The 20,187-nt window shown below is 31.7% G+C and overlaps 1 protein-coding gene across 1 annotated transcript; it reads right to left on the reverse strand.

Annotated features, from left to right (window-relative positions):
- Nucleotides 1-1,702: 1,702 nt before the first annotated feature.
- Nucleotides 1,703-18,193, reverse strand: LOC106718604 (peroxidase-like). The gene is made up of 14 exons (XM_045679441.1): nt 18,070-18,193; nt 8,095-8,284; nt 7,682-7,723; nt 7,075-7,265; nt 6,813-6,989; nt 5,746-5,942; nt 4,930-5,128; nt 4,489-4,686; nt 4,250-4,400; nt 3,791-3,967; nt 3,445-3,595; nt 2,558-2,759; nt 2,183-2,291; nt 1,703-1,815 (listed from the first exon to the last, which is right to left on the reverse strand). The coding sequence occupies exons 2-14, from the start codon at nt 8,280-8,282 to the stop codon at nt 1,731-1,733; spliced, it is 2,067 nt and encodes a 688-aa protein (XP_045535397.1). The 5' UTR covers nt 8,283-8,284; nt 18,070-18,193; the 3' UTR covers nt 1,703-1,730.
- Nucleotides 18,194-20,187: the final 1,994 nt, after the last annotated feature.

The following is a 20,187-nucleotide window of genomic DNA, read 5'->3' on the forward strand; positions in this document are numbered from 1 at the left end:
CGTTATTAACAAAATAACGCCGATTTTTTTTTTAAACAGTACAAGCGATAGAAAATATTTTGTTCTGCTGATCACATGAATATTTTCTCCAACCCATTCTGTGTCTTCAAAAGTACAATTATCAATATCAACTTAAAAATATTTAAGTTAACAATTATACCAAAACAATAGTATTCCTTATAAATTTAAATACATTGCATTACTTTAAATTACGATTGATAACCGAGTGCCGCAGCGGAGGGTTTAAATAAATTACCTTGGACTGAAGTTGTTTAATTTGATAGTAATTAGTGTATAATGCGAATACGATTAAGTTATGTATTACTATTACTCGTAGTAAATATAAAAAACTATTACATACATTTTGAAATAATTGTGTCCAATTAAGTCTTTCATAATACCCGCAGAAGCGTTTACTGCGTTTTCTGCAAAGGATTTGTTAAATTCTGTGATAACAGGAATTCTGGACAAAATCCCCCTAAGCTATACACAAAAGATACGTCATAATAGTGATAAGGTTAAACCCTACTCAACCTCAATAACAAATGGTAATATAAGTACAATTTTCGCATGATTTATACATAAGATTATCATTAGATGTAATATTTAACATGTCAACAATATCCCAACAAAATGTCAACTGAAATATAAACAAAAGCTCTTTTTATTATTTTTAAACAAAAAGTTATAACGATACACACACATTTTTTTCAAAATAAGCTATTTTGTTCGTATATTGGAACTGCGAAAGCAGTAAATAAATTATAATGTTTACGAAAATATACGTGCGTCGTCACGTCTTCCATTCCAATAGCCGTGTACTCGTGACATAAACTGTATTAACAAAAAACAAAAACTGTAAAGTCTTGCTTTCAAAACAATATTATTCTATTCCATTTTTAAATTTAATTGGTTTTAGCATCTAAATATGGTTACTGATTACTTACAGTATTTAGTTACTTCATGCTACTACTTGCTGTCGCCCGCGACTCCGTCCGCGCGCAATTAAAAAAAATATTCGTAGCCTACGTGTTTTTCCTGACTATGTTCTACATCTATGACAAATGTCAACGAGATGCGCTTAGCGGTTTTGGAGATACCTTCTAACAAACAACCATCCATACTAAACATTCGCATTTATAATATTAGTAAGATAGAATCCATATTATATAAGGGATCAAATGAAGAAAAGAAAAACGATTTATCGTAAAAAATATTTATTTACAACTTAGACTTAAATACAATTATAACAGTAAATTTTTAATCTCAACTTTATTCTTCTCTAAGCTTTAATTACAGAAAGTTAATAAATCGAGATAATCGATTACAAACTTAAAGTCAACAAACAAACTCAACTTTTAGATTTATTAAATTATGGGAACAAGTGAAGTAATTCATTAGCTGTTTACTACATGAATTCATTGCCAATAATATATTATAAAAATTGTGGTAAACAATCCAGCCTTAGAACCTATATACATCATAAGTATTATTATTAAATAATTAAATCATATATTGTATTTATTATGCATACGTTGCAACATTCAATGCATTAATTTATTCATATCACATGGTTAGTATTGTTATTTGTTTCTCTTTAAATAATACATAGGCATACATAATACGAAGATAGATACCAGACGCTAGATAGTATTATGAACTAGAATTATTTTATCTATATATGTTAATATGTATCTAAATCTAACTATTATATTCTAAGATTATCCTACTTATTTCTTCTTATAGTAATTTCTTGAATCGGCCCATAAAGACAAGTTCACAGTCGGCAGTTCCTCACATGGCACTAATTTATTGCTGTGAATAAAAACAACATTAATACAATTTTAAGACCAAAAACCATCTTAAATTACATTATGATTAATGTCTACAAATAGGCACAACTACAGGCGACAAGTATGACATTGTCATGGTTTATAAAGGACGAAGACATAAATAGGCCATGTCCGTCCGGAACAATAATATGAAACGTTTATCATGAAATGATCATAAAATACAAAGGAATCATAAAACAAAAGATGGTCAACAAGCAGTTGGCATAAAGAATAATTGTCTTATCTTGAGTTCAAAACAAAATTATATGGCAGTCAATTAAGAAATAAAATAAGGAAAATGTAAATTACCATAAATACTTATAGAATAAAGTACACAAAAGGAAACTCACTTGTGCGATATTAGCTCGAAAGCTCTAGGCTGCATGAGCTGTATGTGGTCCGCATTGTCACAAAGTAGCCGAGCCATCGATGCTCCGTGTCGAATCGATTCAAGCTGACCTAAACACAGTTGTAACAACTTAAGCTAAATCAAAAGCAGATAATTAAAATATACGTAACGTACGTAGTAAACGGAAATAAGACCAAAAATATTTTATAATAGCCGCCGCGTACAGTACGATTTAAATAGATCAAGCTTATGGCGCACATGAGAATGTGAAAAAATGACATATGGCCATCATAAGTGAAAGCAATAAATCTTGCAAAGCACATCTTTCAGCAGGTAAAGAAGTATAAGAAACATAAGCATAACAAAATCAACATACTTGGTGTGAACGCAATCTCAGGATCAGCACCGTTTTCATAGAAATATCTATCACCGGCACGCGTACGGTAGAACTGTTCTGTGAGTATGCAGAGGAAGGTCGGCCCCGCCTGCGCGCCAGGCACGTTCCGCTCTAGAGAACCAGCCACAACCAGCTCTACGTCCTCAGGTGTATCGTATAGGGTTTGCAGGATTTGTACGTTCTGTCAAAAAGAGATAAAGATGGACAACTGATATGTAAAGCGTTCACCAAATTGTAAATGCGTGGTGTCACAGAGCATTGAAGTCAGAGTTATCCTTTGTAAGACACTACGTGGCGTAAGTGATGTCATACATGATGTTCTGTGCAGAATGTATTCCATGTTATCCAGTAGTTTGCTGTACTGTTACTTTGTTTAGTTGGAATTTATTCCTTTTGCTTGTTCCTCAAAATTTTAAGAAATATTTAGAAATTATTTGTTGAAAAAATTCTTGGCGGATAACTATTTTGAGAATTTAAAAAATTAGCTAATTGTATTAATTTTATGACATCTTATTAACTAACTATTCAATAAATATGTTATTCATTTCACTTAAAACATCACGTGTCCGTTTTATCTCTTTTATTGCTTGCTTTTGCAATTTTATCTATTTAATGGTTATTTCATTAAAAATTTATAGTTTAATATTCATGAATATGAGTCACACAAAAAAAATTATATCTAAATGTTTATACATTAAGCCGTTAATCGGAACAAAACTCCCACTTACGGTTTTTATGCCACATCTCAAAAAACACAAATTGAAATATTCATAATCTTTTAAGCTTAAAACTACAGAAAGTGACAATGGAATGGATATGCACATGGGTGAAAAATAAAACGATCCGTATATGTAAGTCATAAATACCTGTTCAGAAATGAAATCGAGCATATCATGGAAGGTGTGGGGCACGGGCAGATTGCAAGCGGCCCGCGTGGCTTTGTAGCTACCCAGACCATGATCTCGCCCGCGTTGTATGTCCGTGGCTCTCAGATCTCCACCAAATGTATTATTACGCCTAGAGATAAACAATAGTTAATAAAAAAAACAAAGAACCGATTGACTGTACCTTAAGCAGACTGACTCAAGAAGAACATAAATCGAATTTACGTAAATTTGTGAATAACTTCGCTAATAATAATTTATTTATTGTAAACTTAACATTCAATCTTGTACATTATCTTTATTTGTTCAAAATTAATTCTTTACTTACTTGAATAGAAACTGCGTCATTTCTGTGTCCCAGAACTGATCACTGAAGTCTTGCGGCTGAGTTGTTAGACCTCTAGCTAAATCATCGAATACATTATTGATTTCTAACAACAAAGGTCTGTTGAACCAATCACTCATACGCACGGTACCAGATAGTTTTCGATTTTCTGTTATCATTCTGCAAGAAGAAACAATATATACATATGTAAACACAAAAAATTAAAGCAAGCATGTTGTAAAATGAGTGACAATCTTGGTGTCCCAGAAAAATCTATCGATCATAATATTGGCAGTAAAGAGACGCGATATAAGGAACACCTACTCCTTATATCTTAAACGTGTGAGAAAGGGGTGCCAATGTAGATGCAAATAGAAATGCGTAATCTTTGCTCCTTGAATTTTTGAGTATGTTTATGGAAGTACTAAAACTTGGTAATTAATAAGTTGAGGTAGTCCTTACTGTAAATATCCTCTAATTAATGTATGGAAATGTCTGAAGGCAGCAGTTGCATGTTCGTCCAGTACCGTTGGGTTGACTCTCGGATTGTAGTCGTTCACGTATCCTTTAGCTCCAGGATAGATGAGTTTATTCTTCACCATATTGTTGAAACCTATTTAAATATTATCAATTATAAAACTTTTGTTAATTATAACTTCACAGTTCTCTATTTTCATCACTTACATTATTGATTTACTTACCAAGGAATATAGGTAAATATTCGTAGTAATTAATATGTTGAATCTCAGCAATATGTATACGGCGCGCCTCTTGGTATATAGTTTCATCGTCCCAGTAGGGATTGACTTTGGCCAAACTATCAGCAATACGATTGTGTTCACGAAGCAGAATTATTTGTAAGATTGTCAATTGAGGGTTTTGGTTGACGCGGATGTCACCTAAGAATAAACGGAAAATTTAAATGATTCGTTTTTCTTGAATACAAATATTCGAATATATATAAGCTGAAATAAATAATAACATTGGAAAACTTAAACGTTTAAGAATAAAAAAAGATTATTGAATAGACAGAACCTCTATTAATTTCCTATACATGTTTTAATTAATAAACGATAGTGTCCTAGTAAGTTTGATATGAGTACAATTTTTTTTTTTTTTTCAAGAAAAGGCGCGTTTCTCACCAGTTAAATAGCAAGGTTCGTTAACAGAGACCGCGGATTCACATGTGAGGGTAATATTAGGGTCCTGCGGCGGCCACTCACGCCCGCTCCGGACGAGGGTGGCCAGCCTGCCACCGGAGTAGGCACGAATTGCAGCGCCTTGCTGTGCACTACTGCCATATACCAGTGACAGGTCCATGTATGCAGTCACTGTTGATAGCTAAATAAAAATGAAATATGCTTTATTCTACCTATATACATATATTAATATTTTAATAACTGTATATAACTGACTGTGAATATATGTAACTTGCCAAGAAAATGCTAAGAAAATGCCAAGAATTCCATTTTATGGGACCATCGAACGAATACTGCTTGTAGATTGCTTTGCCGATGTCAAAAAGTAGAACTATCGTACTGATCGACATCAACAACATTTTTATAGCACATGTGGTTTTTCTTCCGTAAAATAAATTGACAGCAATATAAGTATTGTTCAACAAAATGTTTCGTTTCAAAAAATTGACGGATCGTAAAGAATAATTGTGCTGTATATGGCACCGTTAAATATAAAACGACATTTTGATGCGTTTCCGAGTCCGGTAAAATATACAACATAATAAGTATACATAAACTTCACATTACTCAATCTGTTCTGTCTATATTTATGGCTTTCAAATCCATTCAGTGTTATGCATTCATTATTTTTAGTTGTTTAGTAATTCATCGTGCAATTAAAAAATGGGAACTTAAATTTGAATATAAACCAACTCAAATAGGAACTGTTTTAAAATTACACTGTAATTGGTCACACAGTAATTGGGTATGTGGTCTTACCGGTTCGGCAGGAGCATTAGGCGCGGTACATCCTCTATCCCTGGTGGTTGTGGTCCTTACGAAGTTCATGCACTGGGTACCCTGGGGGGCGTGTATGGCGTCAGTGGGAGGGATGAGAATTGGAGCGCACGTTGGGTTGAACGCGGCGTCAGGGGCCAACCGCCCGTTATCGTCGCAGCATGTCAATAAATCCTTATCTATGAATTGGATCAGATAGTTAATGCTCTATTGTAGATCCTATTAAGATATTGGGCAATCATTATAGACGAAAAAGTAAAGAAGCAAAATTTGAAATGGTTCAGTCAGTGCATTGATAGTTTTTTTTATGTTTTAATATTATATTATATCTTTTGGTTCAAAATTATATTAATTAGCAATGATGCTAAAGTTTAACCTACTACTGTTGTTATGCAATAATCAGAAGAACACTTCTATGATATCACTTCAGAATTTCTGCATCGTACTTTCGAGTTTTGTCTTATCTCAATGTTCATGAAAGTGTATATCCAAAATCTTAGCGCATTGACTTCGGTATAGAATTAATAACTTTCGATTACGTTTTTCATTATGATAAAAAATAAATTAAATAAATATACATACATATTAATAAAATTGGAGTGTCTGTACGTAATACCGAGAAAAGAAATCATATGTCGTTCGCGTGAAAACGAAAAACCTAATATTAAAATTTGTCTGTCTCTCCGCAAGGCCGCCTTTGTTTCAAGTAATATCCGGAACGGCTGGACCGATTTTGACGAGACTTTGACTTTTTATAAGCTATCCTTTTTTAATTTTGCGCTAACGAATTCGCGGGAGACCGCTTGTAAGACATAAAGGACTACTTGATGCAAAATTTTTGGTCGCCTCTAGGATTGGAATATTTATTTTTAATTTGGGCCTACCATCGCTGGCTGAAAATCGGTTAAAAGAATATGTGAGAGCAGTGATAGCCAATAAAGGAAGAAAATTGGAAAATGCAGAAAAAGTTATTAGTAGAAGATAGAAATCAAATTTACTGTATTCTGCGTATAAAGAGTATTAATTGATCAACAAATATCATTACATACGTGTCTGTGCAACACCAGCGGTCAATGACATGTCGTGCGTGATGATCTGACCCCACTGTTGAGCATTTAGGTTCCAAACAGGATCTATCAGTTGCTTGTCTGGAAAGAGCCTTAAGCTTATCTCTCGAGGATTGGGCAGTTGTCGACCCGTTTGAGATATAGGCATCGCACTAACGCCTGTAACAAAAAACATAAAAAATATGGTTTTTTTTATTAACATTCTGAATCTTAAAATAAAAACCCAAGAATGTTAACCACTCACCATCAGCGTAATTATATTGGACAAGGCGACCATAAGGTGTCTGTGGTGTACCCCAAACTGGTGTCTGTATATTATTACAGGAGCCATCCAAAGACCTGTACCTTGCTTTGGGACAGAAAGTCGGGGGCAGACCACACGTCTGAGTTGCTGGGTCTGAACCACTGCCGGGCGGCGGAGGCGGGTTGCTAAAACTTTAATAGCGGTAATATTAATTCAATGTTTAAATTAATATTACTATTTGATATTAAATTATTGATTGATAAATTCATATATGGTAGTTATTTCTGAGTTTAAATAATGTAAAAAAGCAATTTTACGAGTATAAACAGAAAATAAAGCTGAAAATATTATTTAAAATAGATAACTATTTAGCAATATAAAACTATTTACATATTAATTTTAGTTATATTGACGTATCCATTTTTAAGCATGATTTTCTATGTTTTAATTTGAAAGTAAAGGTCAGAAATAAAGTATTAAAAATAAGTAGACAATAAAATCCCTTTAAGAATTAACGCAGCGCCTGGATATATAGAAAAGTCGATACATAATAAGTGAAATGAAAGAATTTCAGTTATATAACATGCTTATAATTATTGTAAATAACCTGTAGTTGGGAACTCCATACGTAGCGGCGACCGTCTCATGGCTGCAGATAACACAGATGTTATTAACAAGTGCAAAGTTTTAACACAAATTTACATGCAACATACAAATGTGAAGTTAATAAGTTTTAAATTACAACACACGATTTGCTATGCAAGTGCTGAAACATCATTATGACCATTCTATTCTCTTTTCTCATAGTGGCCTATGTTCAAAACATTTCCATTTATTGTCAATGTGCTACATTTAAATTATATATCAACATTCAACATAACATTAAAATGTGCTTCGTATATCTATAGACTTTACTTATTATGTGGGTGTTATTAATCACGTATGGTCACATCTTGGTAAAAGTGCAACATTAAAATGTTAAAAAGAAAACAATTAAATTCTAGAAAACTTTTATCATACCCAAATCCATTAACTGGTAGTCTTAGCGCTGGAGCATTTGATGTGATTGGTATATTTGTGCTACTAAATTGGTAACCGAAAGGGGAAACTGTTGACAATAGCGACTGCATTTGGTTGCTCAAATATCTGAAGTAACCTCCATTGACAGCATTGAAGGTCAATATTAATATTAGAATCGGCCTAATCATTGCTGCAACAAAAAATACTACTTGTAAATTAAAAAAAAAACAACTGACTGTACACTCTGGAAAAAATAACTCTTATCATATGACACGGCATTAAATCACAATGGAATTTACGTACATACAAACTCACATATATAAATAATACATTAAAATGTTGAAAGAAATGCAGTTAATATTAAGTGATGCCGCAAACGTGTTCAATGCCTTTTTATATGGTCTGTGTGGTGTTTAAGATTACATACAAATTCTTGCTATGAATTAACATACGAGAAAGGCAAAGTTCTCACGGTTCAAAAAAGTAACAATTTAACTAGAACCTATTTAGGAAACTAAATTAATGCCAATCATTACATTCATCATAAAGGAAATAACGTACTGATTGATAATGGATATAAAACGGAGACGATTACTTTTTTTGGGTTGTATTAAGAGCATCCGAATCCGACGTGCATTTATGATGAATTGTAGAAAGAATGGATTTGTTAATAGATAAGAAAGCACCAATTTCTTTGAAAATTCACGAGAATGACTAGCCAAAAATAAATCGTTTGACTTAAATATCGCCACCATTTGACATGTGATTTTGCTTTTCATATTACAAGGTATTTGAATTTGAATACATAAAAACGTGAGGCACGATGATGAAGAAATGTAGGCAAGTTAAATAAGCAACTGAACTAAAATTGAAAAGACGATGACGTAGGAAAATAAAATTGCCCCCAATGCTCTTCTTTTGTCAATTGCTCCCATTGAACACCTATGATTCATAGTTATGTTTGTATGATAACTAGTTATCGCCCGCGACGTCATCCGCGCAGAATTTACAAAAAAAACGTAATCAGTAGCCTGTGTGTTCTTCAAGACGATGCCATTTGTGCCAAATTTCATCAAGATTCGTTGAGAAGTTAGGGAGATACCTTCAAACAAACATCCATCCATCCATCTAAACATTCGCATTTATAATATTAGTATGATGAATGAAGGATAATTCATGCGCCGTCAAACAATGATTAGGAAAGCCGAGGATAGTAATAATGTATACATTTTGCATCAAATTTGTACGAAAGCGTTCTCTTCCGACATATTACATCTACAATGTAATTGATTGTTTAATATTCATGTTAATTTCACACTCCACTGTTCATACGATTTGCACTCGCTTTGATTTAGCGGCCAATAATAACGTATTAAGGTTATATCTGTAATGCGGATTCATAAATAAAAGCATTTTTTAATGAAGCAGTGCTTTTCATTATTAGTAATTTGTTTTTTTTTTTACATGCTGTAAAATGAAAGGTAGTTGTAAAAATTTTTTTTATTTACATGTTCCAAATAATTCTTCTGAGTATCAACTCCACAAAATGCAAAGGGAGTCTCCTTGCAAAGGCACAAAAACATTACACAAATCACTTAAGACTTTTTCAAAGAGATTATTTAAACTTTCACAAACTAAAACATTAATATATCTGTAACAAAGACTATCGTTGTAAATCATTGTACAAAAGCTGCTGAAATATAAAATCAATGACATTTTTTAATATAGCTTTTTACAATCACAAAATATTTATTGTACGTGAATTCAAAAGCATTTCATTATAATGAGGACGCAATGTTTTAATGTGGTTGCTGCTTGCATTAACTACATTAACTTGAATCAATTTCAATTAAAGAGTAAATAAGTGCAATATATTACGAGTAAATTATTTTGTAACATGATTGAACGTAGGCAAAGATTACGTTATCTTAAATTAACTTTATTTACTGTTCGTTAAAACTTTCAAGTTATAGACATCAACTTTTTTTAGATTTCTAATTATTATTTAAGTACAATGTTATAAGAATAAATTGTTAATACAGTTTTCAAATTTCGAACTCAGTTCAAACAGTTAGACCTTGGCTTTGTTATATTTCTAAAGTAATTTCGCTTTGACATTGAACTGTAAAAATTACGATTTGTATGATTAATGAGCATAAATAAATAATGATGTTTCTATCATACGCATATTTATTTTTAATTAATACTTTTGATCCGACACGATTTTCGATTCAATGTATAAAATATAAAATATTATATAGAACAACCATCTTGACATTTTATAAATTACAAGCTGTTGCCCGCGCAAAATAATACTACTACTTAATAACTAGCCAATGTGTTCTTTCAGACTATGTTCTACATCTGTGCCAAATTTTATCAAGATCCGTTGAGCCGTTCCAGAGATACCTTCTAACAAAAATCCATCCATCTAAACTTTCGCATTTATAATATTAGCAAGATAATGCAAGCTGAGGCAATATCGTGTGACCTTTCCTGTCCCCTTTAATTTCCATGTTGTACGATCTCATCTCATCAATAATGTTTACGCAAATCTTAAATATTGCTCACTTCACAAGAGAGTTAGTGTAATATAAGTTAAGATATAAGTATGATTACCTGAGAAAAATTATAATACAATCTGTTAATTAAACTGACTGTGCCCTTAGGCTCAGAGGAAAATACGGAAAACATTAACGTTAAATCAGTCTAATAAAAAGATATAAAACCTTTATAAATACACCTCAATATTTTGCATACAATCAGGTGCTGAATTTATTGCTGGCACATATCAAACAATAAATACTGTCACCAGAAAATATTCGCAACCTAAATAAAAAGGGGAAAAGTTGCAATGAAAGGGAAATCATAACCAAACAGAAAAAATCTAACATTTCCACTACCGAAACAGCTTTATCTTGATATTTTTATTGAGAATGAAAGAGATGAACGTCTGTAACTCAGGGGTTAAGCACTTGACTTGCAATCTTTAGGTCCTGGGTTCGAATCCGGCCATGTACCAATATGTTTTTCGATTTTCGATTTGTATATGTTCATTTATCCGACGTTCGTACGGTGAAGGAAAACATAGTAATGCAATCCATATGTGTAAATTCCCGGGAGAAAAAGACGGCGACGTGGCTCGCCACGCGTCACGTTTCCTCTTCCGAAATGGCGAAAAGTAGATTGCGGAGGTTCATTTGGCAACGCCAAATAAAGGTCCGTGATCTCTGCCTACCCTTTCTGGTTTACAGACGTGATTGTGTAATGAAAGAGATGGCTATACTTACGAATCAGCAATGGAAACTCACGATAAATTTGTATTGATGCAACAAATTCCATTTGATACACTTTCTACTTCAATGGGCTCCAAATGTACTTAAGGTAACGTCAACATAATGTAGGCCTCACTTAAGTTCTCTTACGTCAGATGTGATGGAACAAAAAATCTCTAGCAAAAAACGAATCAGTGTCAATGTCACTTTCACATATCACTCTCGAGATCGTCAGTGTAACTGGCAGTTAAAATGTAACCGTAAAATTTCACTGCCTTAATACTTTAATAATCATTTTGTCTCATTAATGAGAGGGATGACAAAATGTTTTTATACAAGTTTTTCAAATTAGCTATTATCTTTGACTTCTTTTTCCTTCAATAATTCATTTATATGTTTACGTAGAGTCGATTAAGGTACTTAATTTTACGGTGGCCAAATCCAGAATGTCGTAAGTCAATACAAAGAAGCAGTAATATTTTTAAAGATTTATTAATAATAAATCTAGACGATAAAGTTATTCGTAGTTCTAACATATTTTTCTGTTATAAATAGATGCTTTGAAAATCTAAGATTGCTAATTGTACAATTAGGTATCATTTGAAAACTATATAAATAAATCTTCTACTGAATGAAGATTATGTATTCGTCTTACGAGTTCAGAAACTAGTTGTTACACATCAAAGGAATTTGCCGCGCACTGCAACACTTATCATAATGATTATTATGATTGACGAGTCGTAATTTAACGCAAGGATTTTACTATCGAAAGTTATTTGTTAAGCTGCATACAGTTGAAACTGAATGTCTGTAGCCAGCTTAATTTAGCTTAGCTGAACATTCGGACTGTTCAGTTAAATCTTACATGTGTAGGAAAAGTGAGACTGTAACACAGTAAAATTTTTTTTCAGTTTTGTGAAAAATTTTCAGTTACAGTACAACTGAAGGAAGTACAAAGTTAACGTTAAACTGAATTAATCGTTTTTACAGGTTTTTAAAACTAGTAACTCGAAGTAACTTTCACGGGTAAATAGTGGAATTTTTAAATCTAGTTTTAAGTAGGCACTAATGTGTAAAATATTTTCTGTTTACATGTTTAAAAGTTTCGACTAATTTAAATTTCTAATAGATCACATAATGAAAACAATACCTTTCTAATTGATGGCATAATAGAGGTATAAAAAACTTCCACTTAATCGATGAACATTACAATGTTAATTGTGTATTACGTGAGAAAACTAATCAATGTGTTATCTTGATTTGTATATGCTATTAAATTTGAAGAATAACATTCCCACCTGGTTAATAATACCTTACATTTACTTAGTAAAAATTACGTGTACAATTAACTTTTGTTTCAAGATAAAATGCACATATGTAACTCACCTTTATCGGCTTGAGAAAAGATCTTTGAACCGAACTATTGTATTTTACTTTTAAATATATATTCCACGGTTTTGTTAGTAACATAAAGGCATCATCTTGCATAACATGCAGATGAGGAAATGTGGCGATTTATTCATTATATTTTTTTGTGAAAAACGTTCTTCAAATATTTATCAGTTCTATTATTTCATAAATAAACATAGCCCTTTATATAAATTTTAAAGGCAATTCATATTGATACAATAATTTCATTTCACATAAGAAATATTTTTTGTTAATTTGAATACAATTTAAATAACATTTTCCTCGACACTGGCCTTCATTATATAAATAAACAACAAACATCTTTACTCTACTATTGTTAGCATTGGAGAAAATTAATTGTCGAGTTTCTAGTCTACGTTATCATCTTAGTACTATAAAAGGTATTTATTTGTAATTTTCTTTACCCTTTCTATGTATTGTATGTCTTGTAGTTCAAAGGTAGACATTCGTAATTTAATTTGAGGTTCGATTTCGAAGCGAAAAAATAAATAATAAATAACGACGAAATAGAATCTTATTTTCTTTATTTGTAAATTGACAGTGAGATCCCTCAATAACAGATGTTACAACTTTTTATAAGAATGAAGATAAGTAGATAGTAGAAAAGTAAATAAACACAAGACGTGCCAAGTAATTTATGTAGAATCTATATATCTTATATATATAAAAGAAAGTCGTGTTAGTTACAATATTTATAACTCAAGAACGGCTGAGTCGATTTGACTGAAAATTGGTGGGCAGGTAGCTTAGAACCAGGAAACGGACATAGGATTTTTACCCCGTTTTCTATTTTTTATTCCGCGCGGACGGAGTCGCGGGTAAAAGCTAGTTTTAAATATGAAAGACATTTTTACTCATTCTGTTCAGGCGCCAAAAATACAATCAATTATCGAAATAAAAATACTTATCTACAAGATTTGTAGCCAACGCGCTTTTTCCACATTCATTATTTATCTCCTGTCCGATGAAATCATGACAAATAACCATGGCCTGGCCTTGTTTGCTCGATTTCCTTAAGATTTACGTATTTTAACTCTTTGTTCATTCACTTGCGAGTAGAATTTTCTACTTTGAGTCACAGTTTACAACATTTTTACTTAAATTACGTTTATAATTGTGCGTCTGTTCATGTTTAATTCCAATTTTAAATTTTACACCTTTACCGCGCATAAACGAAAATGCATAAAAAATTATTTGATTTCATGTTTGCTGATATTTGCAATAAAATATGACTTTATAATAAGATTTGTCTAGATTATTAAGGTCACTTTTATTACAAAACATCCTTAACGGTTTTACATCATCTTTAAATCGTAAAAGTTTTTAATAATAAATCAATACATTTTTATTATAATTGGACAGAATTTATGGTAGTAGAAATAATAATGATATATTCTGCTAATATTACCTGTCTTGAAATCGAATCGATATAGATTTCGTATATTTTTTTAATCTGAATTTTAACTTCTTTTTTTGTTTTTCTATGTCTGAAAATAATTTCTTAAGGTGGGTATTGACTAGAGCATTTACTTGTAACAGAACCCGCGCGGCAGAAAACAACAAGCCGCTCTATGATATGTTCGAGTGTATGACGCTTTGTAAACTGTGCTTTTACCTGTATTATACCATCCGTAAAAACGTTACATTATATAGAAATGCTTGAGAAAATTCTCTAGTGTATATTCACCTTTACACAATTAACTGCAATAACAGTACCAACATGGGGTTGGGACTACAATAAAAAGATTCGCGATTAAACTTTATAAACAGTACAATTTAATTTTTTAAAACTTGATCGATTTACGAAAAATGTAGCAATCCTTTATTATGTTTTCACAATTGACAATGACGTAATAGAGTAGTGGGAAGCAAAGATTATCGCACTGCAATCTCAGATTCACTCGTAAGTGAAGAGAAAGTATATTTTGCAAACTCCATATATGTCTACAAATATATTTCTTTAACGTAAATGTTACACATCTTGATGACATATAATTTTTAACCTTTTACCTTTTGTCCAAGTCGGTTTCGAAAGATGTATTATTGTATAAGAGCATTTAAATCTAACTAAGATCCGGAATACTTCATTTAAATAATTATAAAGAAATTTAACCAAGAAGTTATCACGTGTAATGATAACAATTATTGTTACTTATTGATGAAATTCAATTCATAAATATTTTACATTTACAACAGATTTTATTAATTTTTGGATAAGTGTGTGTTTGATGTTCGTGTGAGTTTGGTTTTAGTTATATCATTCAAAAATAATTATAATGTTTTACGTAATATTCGATACGATTAGGTATCGAAAACACGACTAGTTAACAAGGGCGTTCACAAGACTAATGTGGTACGCTTTTGACATTACCATTGGTCAAAATCGTGTCGACAAGTGGTACCTAAATCTATTTATTATGAAATCGAAGCAAGGTCGCATTAACCGGAATTAGTTGATTATTGACAACATAACATAACCCGAGCCTAACATACCATAGGACAACTGTAATTCAATCTTTAGTTATCATTCTCAATATTGTAAATGCAATAGTTTGTACAGATATATGTATCGATGATTGTTATCACCTTAACTTTAGAACGGCTGTACGATCTGAATATTGTCTGAAAAAGCGCATAGACAACTCAGTTTTTTTTTTTAATTCCACGCGAACGACGAGCCGGGTGACAGCTAGTAGTCGATATTACGTTTAAACAACGATTTCCATTATTTACATCGTTGACTATTGTCATATTGGATGTATGTACATACGTTTAGTAAAGCTTTGTAACACAAGAGTGGTATTGAAATACTTTTCATTGCTCTCTCTTCACAGCTGCGTGTGAACATTGTGTTTTTATGTAAAATATGTTTCGTAACTTGTCTTATAAAACTGTTAAATATGAAATTCTCACTTAAAAATTATGCACAACCCAACCTTATAAACTTAATTGGACCAGACAGAAATTTGCTTTTCAAATCTGTTATGACCAGAACTTTTTAGCCCAAAAAAATTCTAGTGTGTAAACTATAGATTAACCATAGTAACATTTGAAAACCAAATGACAGCTTAATAATATTTTGTTACCGCATCGTTACATTTTTTTATATTTTACTAGCTGTCGCCCGCGACTCGCGAGCCGTTTCGGAGGAGTTCAAGTTCGAACCCCGTGACACAAGAATTTTATATATTAGATATCATTAAAATATAGATCTTTAAATTACAGATCTGTCTAGAATATACATTTTATTACTATTTTTATGATCAAATAGCTCGTTGATCTGGCCCGGTTTCACCGCCGAACTAACATGCAATAATTGTCATAATCACACGACTATGAGACAATGTCACTTGCCGTATTATGGCTACAATGCTTTATTATTTTTCATTCGCTCACGTTTTTCCTCGACACGGTTACGGCTCGGTAGGAAACAAGGTTCGATTGTTGTGAAAGAACTTGGGAGTACGGATCAATTATCTATTATACTATTCCAATGGTGATCCAGGACTGTAAGTTAGAAAACTGTCTTGACCTTTTTTTGAGACCAAGGCTTAATTCTTGTTAGGTAATTTTATTTTGAATAATTAATTTTCTTAGATACGAAGATAAAAACTAAATAGCATAAAACATAAAGCCTGAAATACTTAATCGTTTTTTTTTTTTCAAAAAAAGAGTGTATTTTATCAATACTGTGAGACATATCAATAAAAGTGAAAAATAAATGAACTTAACCATAAATTGAATTACAAATCTTTTTTCTTCGAGTACTGTAGAAGGTTATCAATAAATCCGGGAATTCGAAAACTATTTTAACTAAGTCTTAATTAAGCAACGTATATTCCGATCAATTCGGACCATTACAATAGGCTATTGTTCAAAATCATAATGAATCAAAAGCCTTAATGAAACGTATTCCGTATTCGCTATTTGATACAGACAACGCAATATTGTGCAACTTGTTAGCATGCCGGCGTTCAATTAAAATCTTTTACAATACATTTATATCAACTTCACAGAGACTACAGTATTTTAAATAGGTTAAGATTAAATGAATTGCATTCATGATGTTGTTTTAAATAAATCCCTTCTTAATTAACTCAATCGGATAGGGTTTAATTTATAATTTCGAACAACCGTGTTCATCTTCTCTTTGTGTTACGTATAATAATAAAATACTAAGAAATAAAGAACTTGTAATAATTTATTGTATTGTATAAGGACTTTGATTGATTCAGATATTGTGTCGTCCAAACTTAATATGCTCGGAATATCGTAAAAGAGCCCAGAACCACAATATGCATAGACAAATGATCAGAAATAACCACGAGCCTATATAAAGCTTGAATCTTTTAATACAGTGTGTTCTAAATATGTTAAATAATCTTCAGCCTTGTACAATGACTTTGGAATAATTTTCTATTTAGTTAATACATAATTAACACTATTGTGTATCTGTCATTGAAACATTCACTAAGCCCAAGTCACGTGCAGTTTCACTGTTGGCGCGTAAACAAAACTCAATCAAAGCGAACCGCCTCTGCGGATATGCCGTCAGATACATGTCTTCTCTTGCTTACTAATGAATGCACTACATTGCTCATCATAATCTTGTGAGGTTTTGCAACTGTATAGGTTGTGTGTATGCAGTTCCGTTGTCACTTACTAAACAGCGTGATCGATTTTAAAAACTGAGGTGTTTCCTGATTTATATTCTGGCTCGAAGTATCGTTCGTAACAAATTCATAGTTTTTTTTTTTTTTAATATTAATAAGGTATTTGTTGTTATATAGATATTTCTTTAGCAAAGAATTCCTTATGCAATCGCTACTAATGTGACTAGGGAACATTTAAGTTTCCCTTGGTAACACCGTAATGATTACGTACTCGATAAAGAGATACAATTGTGATTAAATTGCACACTACGAGACCCTAAAGGCTTCGAGTAACGCCGGAACAGACCGATAATCTGCCCTACGGCGAGGAAACTTAACACAAGTTCTTAATGTACTGATGAATTAGATGTTATATTTAACAGTTGTTACTCCCACTTGCTTTCTAACTGATAAAATATAGAGTAAAGATATATTCCAATGGAATTTATAATGTATAAAGAGTGTTTCAAAGATTCAATGAAAGACTTATACGATACACAAAAAGTTCGACTTCAAAGAAATGCATATTTAAAAAAAATTTAAAAATAATTTAATTTGATCACACAAATATATTAAAATATTAAATTAATAAAAATTAAACAAACATAAAAACTTACTGGCTTTAAAAATCTGTTGCACACAAAAACGAACACTGGCTGAAAAAAAAAACAAATAAAAATACCGCGTCTGATTCTGAATGGCGACGATTGCAGCGGAAAGCACTGTCACTGCAACGGTTTGGCGCGAACCAAACCGCGCGAAGGGAGGACATTAAACTTATACAGATTTCACGTAGCGGGGATGAAATTCAACGATATCCTTCTCGAGCAAAAATTTCATTCAATCATAAAGTGCCTCATAATAATTAAAAAGTAACGTAATAAATCACCAAGTTTCCACTGAATGCAACCATTATTGTATTGTCTTCGGGTAACTAATTATCGTACATCAAAAATGTAATAAAAGTTTTGTTTTGTTGTTCCACCTCAAGTTATTATTACTTATCAGGTAAATTTATAATATATAACATAATATTTAATTTATAAAATAATATATACATAAAAACGTGTACCTCGAGTATTTTTGTTGCGGTGAAGATGATGTCATTTCAATCACACTGTAATAAGGTTTATCTAAAATTATCTAAAAAAAAAACCTGACAAAAAAGTGTTAGTTTTTTGTTAACTCGACATAGTTTAAAATTAGGGTTCTTCAAGAAGCGAGCGTATCATCATCTCAAAGGCCGGCAACGCATCTGCGATTCCTCTGGTATTGCAGATGTCCATGGGCATCGATGAACACCTTGGTGTTCCCGCTGCTCGTTTGCCCCCTTCTCTTATAATAAAAAAATCGAATATTACGTAAAACATTACAATAAAATGCAATTCCTATAGCGAGTCCCAAAGATTAATCGAGTAATTTATTATTTTTATAGCCCTTTTCCCATCGCACTGTGCGGTGCCATAAAACAGGGGTAAAGTTTCGCATTCCATGGAAATCGCCAAAAGATTGAACTTTCCAAATTAAAAATTAGCTTTTTTAAAGCAAGAGGGCGACAAATTTATATTTTTTTTAAATATACATTTGTTTTAAATGTACATATTATACAATGAAAAATGTTATTACATACTGTTTAAATGATATTATATTCTCTAAGGAATAATAATAAGACGTTGAATTCATGAGAAATCATGAGATTTTAGCATATGATTGTTTATTCTGACGAATTAGTGATTACAGAAGAAAAACAGAAAGATGATGTTGAATTCTTGAAAAAGCGTTTAATAGAATTTTATCGATTAATCGGAATTCGCAGCATCATTGTTTTATAAATTAACTAATTAGGTACTGGATTTTATTGTATGAAAACATACATTACTGCACTCAATTGACTCAAGTATCGTTAGTAACTAAATTCGAAATCAATATTGACTCATTATTCGAGTATTATTAATACCAAAGAACGTACGTTTCTAAGATATTTTAGAGCTCATAATACTAATCAAATTTACTTTCTTCACCAGGATATAACCTTATTACAAGTCTACGCTTGATGATTTTGTTCGCGTTGATTCAGCCCATAAAATTAAGTAATATTAAATACCAAGTTTTCCTGTTCCGTTATGTCTCTCCGTTATGTCTGTTATATGTGTAGACGTTGGGCACATATTGCATAGTCTTAGTTTATTTGGTTAGTCATAGTTTGAAGTTTTTACAATAGTAAAATATTTATTTTTTAATTTTATTAGGTGAATAACGAAGATGAATAACTAAAATAATTGACATTCTGGTAGTTGATATTGTCGTTGATTCTTTTTTTTAACCGAATACTTAAAGTTGTAAAATATGTAAATATCTACAATCATTCTTACTAAACACGTTACAATTTATTTTGTCTTGTTAACAAATACGAGTGGTTAGCATCAATACACTAATTAATTAATTACCATGTTAAATTACAGAAAGTCTTGTAGGTCAAAGCAAAGTAAAACAATCGTAAGTATTACTTATGTCAATGAGCAAACTAGTAGACTACATTAGGAAATTAGTTCATAGTATTTTTTGGAGCCAAAAATACCCATTCTATTATGAAATTGTCAAACGCTCAAGCGAAAGATGTCTTCCTTAAAAGAGATAAGACGCATTATATTATGTCTGTTCCACGTTGCCTGCTTACTATTGATTTATTCAATAAATTAATTGCATCAATGAAGTTGAACATTTTCCCTCTTGGT

The sequence above is a fragment of the Papilio machaon genome, chromosome 9 (assembly GCF_912999745.1).
Source record: "Papilio machaon chromosome 9, ilPapMach1.1, whole genome shotgun sequence".
NCBI classification, from domain to species: Eukaryota; Metazoa; Arthropoda; class Insecta; order Lepidoptera; family Papilionidae; genus Papilio; species Papilio machaon.

What these genes read in the sequence shown, in the direction of transcription:
- LOC106718604 (XM_045679441.1), bottom strand. Translation starts at nt 8,282, where the DNA reads ATGATTAGGCCGATTCTAATATTAATATTGACCTTCAATGCTGTCAAT. An exon ending in ATATTTACCTATATTCCTTG is followed by an intron (nt 4,401 to 4,488) that starts GTAAGTAAATCA and finishes ATATTTAAATAG; the next exon opens with GTTTCAACAATATGGTGAAG. An exon ending in TCGATTTCATTTCTGAACAG is followed by an intron (nt 2,760 to 3,444) that starts GTATTTATGACT and finishes TCTTTTTGACAG; the next exon opens with AACGTACAAATCCTGCAAAC.